Raw genomic sequence first — 8,316 nt, forward strand, 5'->3', positions numbered from 1 at the left:
GTAAACGCTGGCCTCTGGGTGGTGGTGATGTGTCATGGTTAAATGATCAGTTGTGACAAATGTGCCATTTTGGTGGGAGATGCTGATAATGGCAGGGGGTGATATCTGTGTGGGGGCAGGGACTATATAAGGACTCTGTACCTTCTTAGGCCTTGCAGTGAATCTAACACTGCTTTAAAAACAAGAGTTTTGACAGCAACAACAATAAAAAAAGAAAAAGCAACAACAGAATGGTCTTATTAACACTGAGGGCTCCTGTGGGTGTTTGCTACCCATCCGGCCCCAGCGACAGCTGAGAGTAAGCATTTCTGATCCTTCACTATGAGGGGATGTGACAATTCTGAAGCCACCACAGATTCATTTTGTTGGGAATACAGCAAATGCACTTATATGGTTTCCCCTGAGTTTCTCAGTTCAGGGGATACAAAGATGGATGTCTTCAGTGCAGCTCATACATCTTGAAGGATGTAGGTACTTCATTACAGATAAGCTCAAAGTCCAATGGGACTACATTTAGGAAAAAAAAAAAAAGATGACTAAATTTTCTTTTATTTTTTTAAAATATTTTATTTATTTATTTGACACAGAGAGAGAGAGATCACAAGTAGGCAGAGCAGCAGGCAGAGACAGAGGGGAAGCAGGCTCCCTGCTGAGCAGAGAGCCAGATGTGGGGCTGGAGCCCAGGATCCTGAGATCATGACCTGAGCTGAAGGCAGAAGCTTTAACCCACTGAGCCACCCAGGCGCCCTGACTAAATTTTATTAAACAACTTAATGATTTTACAGGGCACTTGAGTGACTCAAGAGGTTAAGTGGCTGCCTTTTGGTCGGGTTTTAAACTCAGGTTCCTGGAATCCAGCCCTGTGTGGGACTTCCTCCTTTCTGCCTGTTGCTCCTTCTACTTGTGCTCTCTCTCTCTTTCTCTGTGTGCCAAATAAATAAATCAAATATTTGAAAAAAATATGAGTAATTTTGTTCTTAGGTACTGAATAAATCTTAATAAAATCAGCTCCCATATTTGTATGTCTCCAAATTTTATATTTAACCTCAAAAGTATATTCAAACTTCATAACCTGGCTTTCATGGCCTTTGGCTGGAGGAAAACTTGATTTTCCAAGTTCTTCCACAATGACTTTAGAATATGTCTAGAGGTTATATTGACCTCTTTGGCTTATCATCTCTACTAATACTTAGATTTGATTTTTTTCATCTCAAATACTCTCTCCCTCTGTTTTTCATATCATACCTTTGGATCACAAACTCTTTACAACTAAGGGCCTATTTTATTTCTATTTACTTCTCATTATGGACCCCACATAATGAAGCTGTTATATGCCTTTTCTCTGTTTTGTTTTTTTTTAAATTTATTCAAGGCATTTGGAGACATCATTATGAGGTTCTTATCACCATAAGCCAATTGGCATGATCAACAGTAACGATATTATTTCAGCCAGCCAGCAAAGGAAATTTGTGTGTAAAACTGTTGTGCAGCTCTATTGCAGGTAAATGAGCAAGGTAGATTAACAACTTTGAAAGTCAATATTAATAATCATAATGGAGAATTGATATGAATAAACATAGTTCAAGTAACCATTTCAGTTGCAGGGAGTACAGACCTGCATCTCCCATGCTTTGTGCACACTGAATTATTTAGCCTCCACAGAAACCCTACAGAGTAGGTTATTTCACTCTTAATGTTTGCAGGTGAAGAAAGCGAAACACAGAGATATCAAGGGACTTGTTAAACGTTGCACCATAGTGGACAGTTGGGTGGGGTATGAATCTAGGCTGTCTAGCTTCAGTCATCATGCACTAGTTGCTAACAGAGGAGCCCAGCTACTTCTCTGCTCTTCTTTACAATACCTGCATCTCAGGGAATCTGGTTTAGAACCTGTCTTCTTCAGTTAAAGTTTACATAATTATGAATTTTTTACTACCAATCTATCCTTTGGGAATTTGTACTCTTCTCAAGCAGATGGTTTGTATTTTTCTAATACCAATCACAAAGTACCTTACATAATGAATAATTCCATCTACATTGATTTTAAAACTCATATTAGAGAATTTCAATCAGGTGAGCATTTTATCCATTCTTTACAATAACTTCATTGTGATATAATTGTGATTCAATATTTAAATAAAATTTAATTATAAAATTATGAGAGAAAAACATAGATAGTACATTTTTAAAATGTGTTGAAAAGAGACTGAATTAAAATGGAGAAATTGACAACTTGGACTATATGAAAAGAAAGAAAATCAGAAAATCAGAAAATCAGAAAAGTTAAAACTTTAATAGTAAAAGAGGCAGAGCCTGGGACTTACATAGTACTTACTTATTATGCAACTATTATGCAATATTATGTAATTAAGTTCTTACGTATGCACGACTCCAAATATCTTACTTATTACTTACTTCTTATGAGCCAGATTTTTTTTTCTCATTTTATCTGAAAAGGTACCATGATCATGTTTAAAATTGCTTTTTCAAGGCAGTTAATATTGGAGGTGGTATTTGAACTCAAGGCATCTATTCTAGCAACTCTGTTCTTGGCCAAGAATGTAATTATTTTGCTAGATTAATACCTATTCCAGATAAAATATCAAGATTGCAAAATATAAACTGACAAAAGGTAAAAGATTCTCAGAATAGCAGTATTTTTGTACAAAATATAGTAAAAATATAAAACGTGGTTTGCGATAAGTATATGCACTTAATAAAATAAATTTTTTCCAAAATCTTAACCAAGTGCTAAAATAAGATAATGTCACAAAGTAATAGTTCTGTTTGTCTGGATGTTCATCAGCTATTCTACAAAATCATCAACCTTGAAATATTGGCCATACTTGTATATAGAAAACAGTTGTAGAGATACACATGCAAGGATACTGATAGAATGTTTCCAAAAGGGCACATCAAAAAGCAAAAGGGGTTATATCTGTAGAGTAGGATGATAGACTCAATAATTTGGAGACAGATTTTAATTTTCTTCTCTTATTCTTCTGTATACTTGGAAGAATTAATGATAGTCATGAATTATTCTGCAATCTAAAAATGGCTAATAAATAGACACAAAATACTGAAAAACATTTTAGTAATTATCAATAGCAATGATAATTTCTAGAGTGTGGGATAATATCATGTTTTCATATATCAATTATTTGAAATTGTTACTTGTGAGAGTATAAATTGGAAGTAGTATCAATATCCCAATGGACAAAGAGTCAAATAAATGTCACTTAGAAAAGTTAACACAATGTCACATAATTAAATAAACAAACTATGGGAAGTATAGTAATATGAGAAGAACTGTATAATAATTTCAAATCAAAATCAGAACAGAAAATGATATACGATTTCAATGAGAAACTACATATGCTAAGAGCAAGAACATGAAATAGAAAAATCAGAGTACTAGAGTACTAGATTAGAATTATGAAATATTTTTCAAATGATATTTCTAAAAGAATTACCCTGGGGAATTCAGGGTAAAAAGAAACAGATAGAAGTCAAAACACTAGATTAGATGATAAACTATATTAGATTATAGGCATTGTTAGGAATTTTATACCATATTGAATTCATATGCAGAGATTCTCCATGTTCTTGAGTTCAGTTTAAAAGTATAGTAAAGAGGGTAAATGGGAGTTTTCTTCAGTTTTGACAACCTCAAAGTTTTACAGACATTTTTACATAACAACCATCAATGAAGTTGACATTGAACACAAGAGATGTAAGCAAAAGATTCTCAAAATAGATTTTTGTAAAGCATGTTTCATCCAAGATACTGACGGGGTCAGAGATGAAGGAGTCAAGAACCCACACATGAGTGAACTGAATTGAAAATATTTTCTTCAGGAAGGATTCTACAACAATATCAGTACTTAATTATATTGGAATGGTGTTTTTCATATTTCAAAGCATGTAAATAAAAAAAAAGAAAAAAACATAATGCATGAACTATATGTGTGTATATGTCATGTAATTTTGTTTTAACCATGGGGAAACTTAGCATAAGGTAGGACCAGTATTTGACTCCGTTTTTCATATGAAAGATACATTTCAAGGCATATAAGTAGCTTGGTCAAGAAAAGTACAAGTTCTTCCATGTTCAATCTTGGTAGGAATCAAAATTTAAAAAAAATAAATTTTATTCTTCAAATGCAAAGGTTTTGTTGCAATGCAGTTAGTTTCTGAATCTATAGATGGATCTGGGAAAGGCTTGGACTTCTCCAGATTTACAGAAATTTATAGAGGATTAAAGGCAGTTGGAGGTAACATAACATGAAACAAAAAGAAGGAATTCCTTGGTCAGCCCACTAGTCTTCCCATGATGTCACGTCTTTTCTTCTTTTTGCAGATTAAACCCTTGTCAAGTGAACCTTACCTGCAGCCACTAGTATGGTGATGAATAGCAGTGTGACTGAATTCATTCTGTTTGGGTTGACACAGGATGCAGGAAAGCAGAAAGCAATATTTGCGGTCTTCTTGATGTTTTACCTTGCCACACTGTTGGGGAACTTTCTCATTGTAGTGACTATTAAAACAAGCAGGACCCTTGGTAGTCCTATGTACTTCTTCCTATTCTATCTGTCCTTTGCTGATGCCTGCTTCTCTACAACCACAGCCCCCAGATTGATTGTGGATGCCATTTCTCAGAAGAAGACCATTTCCTACAATGAGTGCATGACTCAGGTCTTTGCAGCCCACTTCTTTGGATGCATGGAAATCTTTGTGCTCATCCTCATGGCTTTTGATCGCTATGTAGCCATTTGTAAGCCCTTGCGATACACAACCATCATGAGCCGCCAAGTCTGCTGTGTACTGGTGATTCTGAGCTGGGTGGGATCCTGTATCCACTCTTCAGCACAACTTTTCCTGGTTTTGAGATTGCCTTTCTGTGGCCCCAATGTGATTGACCACTATTTCTGTGACTTGCAGCCCTTGTTGAAACTTGCCTGCATGGACACTTATGCAATAAACTTGCTAGTTGTTTCCAACAGTGGAGCCATATGCATGGTGAGTTTCATAATTCTACTTATCTCCTACGTTGTCATCTTGTACTCTCTGAGAAACCACAGTGCAGAAGGAAGGCGAAAAGCTCTTTCCACCTGCACCTCCCATTTTATTGTGGTTGTCCTATTTTTTGGTCCATGCATATTCATATACACACGCCCAGCAACCACGTTTCCAATAGACAAGATGGTGGCTGTGTTTTACACAATTGGGACACCCTTGCTCAACCCTCTGATCTATACACTGAGGAATGCGGAAGTGAAAAATGCCATGAAAAAGTTATGGTGTAGCTTAGTATGATTCTGTTGATACATGATATTCAGGGATTCTATTGTATATTTCTTTAACTTGGTATTTTCCTAGCTTGGTTTTGGTTCTTGGACAGGAAAGATAAAATATTCCCCCTGTGGAAAAAAGAAATAATAAATTTAAATTACACTAATATTTTGTATATTTAATTATGTTAATATTAATAAATATTAACACATATATACTTATATTCTGTTATTATGAGAGTACTGCATGAGAAAAGGATTACCTATAGTCCAGAACCATCTTGAGAAACCTATGAGGGCCCTTAGTTGAATGCTATTGATAACGGGTCATATTCACACAATGAGTTAGCTTCCTATACAAATTTGTTTTCAGAAAACAAAGTACTGACTAGTGAAAGAATGGTCGTATGTGTGCACGTACCAATTCTTTTTCCATATTTTATTCTACTGTTTCTGAATGTGGTCATAAGAGCTAATCCATATGGAACTGGAATTTAGAGAGTGGAGGTTGCCATCTTGAGAATGTGGGATTTGGAGAAGGTATTCTGAGAAAATTCTGCTCTGGAATCTTTACCTGAGCTTTCCTCACTGGGGAATCTACATGGATGGACTCTCAAACTCCAGTCAAAGCTAGAAATCTCAGTGAAAACCTGGACTGCCACTGGAGAACCTCTAAACATTCCGGGAAGGGTGAGAGAAAAAGAATCTCATACTTGGCAATGATTGGCGAATCGGCCATCAGCTGCCTTCTGGTCGGATCCTTCCCATTACTCTTCACAAGGGAGAAGGGAGATGCAGTGCATGTGTTTGGCAGCAGAAATATGCAGAAGAGAGGATAAAGGGTACAAAGGATACTAGAAAATCATGCACAGTGAAGACCAAGAAAAAATAAAAGGAAAGTGGGGACTTTATCCAAGCTGGAGAAAGCACCATTGGCTTCTTGTTTTTTGAGAATCACTTGTGGGTATATGAACATTTGAAGGGGGAAAAAAATGAAGTTTCAGAGTATCTCTATATTATTGACCTAGTGTAGCTTTGTTTTCTTGGCTGCCACGTTTGTTTGGGTATCAGGAAAAAACACATTTTTTTTTTTCTTAGTTCTTAATAGTTTCTGCAAAGTAAAAATTCAGATTCCTTGGGAAAACCCAGGATTAGAAAATATGTTTCTTCACTTTTCAAGTTTGGTCTTTTGGTTTTATATATATAAGAATGTTTTAAAAATTATATTTTTGGTTTTAAAGATAACCTACTTGATATGTGTGATATACACCTACCACTACAACTACATCATAATCTCATAATTGAGCACTATCATGTGATGCTCTTTCAGTAGTTGAGCTTATAATTCCCATCCAGTTAATGTCAGTATTACTTTACTTGATAGAGGCTAATGATAAAAGAATACAATGAACTTCACAAGTATGTGAATAATTTCTGCCAATGGAAGACAAAATGTTATCCTGTGCCACCAAAGATTCCCAGAATTTCACATAGTAAGAGGTAGCAAAATAAATATTTAAGTCTCAAAAAGGATGTTGGTCAGCGAATAACTGAGGATATTTGAGAAACATTGATTTACACTCACATAAAATATCCATTGTTAAGGACAAAAGTTTGTGTAATTAAACCTTATCTGTAAATGGGGAAGGCTTCAAAGTAAATTGGATGGAGATTGACTTTAGAAAGTAGTCATGAAGAAAGGGGAAAATGAATCACTCCATGTATTGGAATAGAAAAAAGGAAAAGAAGTCTTAAATTAATCATTGATGGGTCAGGGAAAAAATTATAAAATGACTTTCTCAAAGATGCAAGGGAACTCTCATAAAATGTTTTTGTGATTTCAGTGGTGAAGGGAGCTATTTTTTTTAGCTCCCCTCATCTCTATGTTCAGGTTGGAGGCTTGTTGTACAGACAAGTAAGTACCTCAGGATCCAGGACAGAATCATCACCAGGGTGTTAGAGACAACAAGGATAGTTAGTGTTAGGGCAATTTTCCTGTGAGCTACTTCAAATAGCTAGCCAACAGTGGGGTTCTGTTGGACCTTCTCAGGTAACAGCCAGTTACAAAGGTTCTGTAGGGTTCTACAGAGATCTGTCACCCTATCTTTCCTTCAGCCCATGATTCAGAAAGAGAGGATCCCAAGGTAGAATGTTGGTGTTTGAGCAAAGTAGAATTCAGTTAAGGAATTAAGTAATGTTTTATGCCCTAAATGTCCTTTGAACCTCTAGGCTGTGCTGCAGTCTAAAAAATACCTAAGGGGCACCTGGCTGACTCAGTGGGTTAAAACCTCTGCCTTCTGCTCAGGTCATGATCCCAGGATCCTGGGAGCAAGCCCTGCATTGGGCTTTCTGCTCAGCAGGGTGCCTGCTTCCTCCTCTCTCTTTCTGCCTGCCTCTGCCTACTTATGATCTCTTTCTGTCAAATAAATAAATAAAATATTTTTTTAAAAAACCACTAAAATAAATAAATAAATAAATTTCGATAAGGAAAGTTTTTTTTTTTAAATACCAGAAATTCCAGCAAAGTTCCTGAGATTGTATTTTTTATGGGTGAAGCTCCTCACCCTGAAACAATGACTTTTGTAAAACAACAACAAAAGATTTCTTGGTCTTCCAACCTGGATTGTGTCCTTACTCTTGAAGCATAGGTGGAAACACCAATTACAGTTTATGATTTGACCATGGGAGGGGGGCGGAATCTATTTCAAAGAGAAGGAATTGATAGCCAACAGGCAGAGAGCAAACCCAAAGCATCTACACCAGATTTTGATTCCTATGTTTTGCCCATTTTCACAACTGCTTCTTCAGGTACCCATGGCATCATGTTGGAGGCCACTGCAGGGTTGGAGTCAAGGACAAAACCAGGCCCTGACTTGTGTCTCCTTCAAAGTCCAGACACCTTGACAGGTTAAGGACAGGAAAGTTGAGTGCACTGAGAAAGGGTCTGTGTTATGTGTCGTGCGCTCACCTACGTGACTTCCCACACACTCTCCCTACCATAGGGAACAATGTGGCCAGGGTCCTG

At 36.5% G+C, this 8,316-nt stretch overlaps 1 protein-coding gene across 1 annotated transcript; it reads left to right on the forward strand.

The window, feature by feature from the left end:
- Nucleotides 1-4,401: 4,401 nt before the first annotated feature.
- Nucleotides 4,402-8,003, forward strand: LOC132008365 (olfactory receptor 4C11-like). Its single transcript, XM_059386881.1, has 2 exons — nucleotides 4,402-5,302; nucleotides 8,002-8,003. Coding segments are annotated over exons 1-2 (903 nt in total).
- Nucleotides 8,004-8,316: the final 313 nt, after the last annotated feature.

The sequence above is a fragment of the Mustela nigripes genome, unplaced genomic scaffold, assembly GCF_022355385.1.
Source record: "Mustela nigripes isolate SB6536 unplaced genomic scaffold, MUSNIG.SB6536 HiC_scaffold_148, whole genome shotgun sequence".
Taxonomy (NCBI): Eukaryota; Metazoa; Chordata; class Mammalia; order Carnivora; family Mustelidae; genus Mustela; species Mustela nigripes.

What these genes read in the sequence shown, in the direction of transcription:
- LOC132008365 (XM_059386881.1), top strand. Translation starts at nt 4,402, where the DNA reads ATGGTGATGAATAGCAGTGTGACTGAATTCATTCTGTTTGGGTTGACA.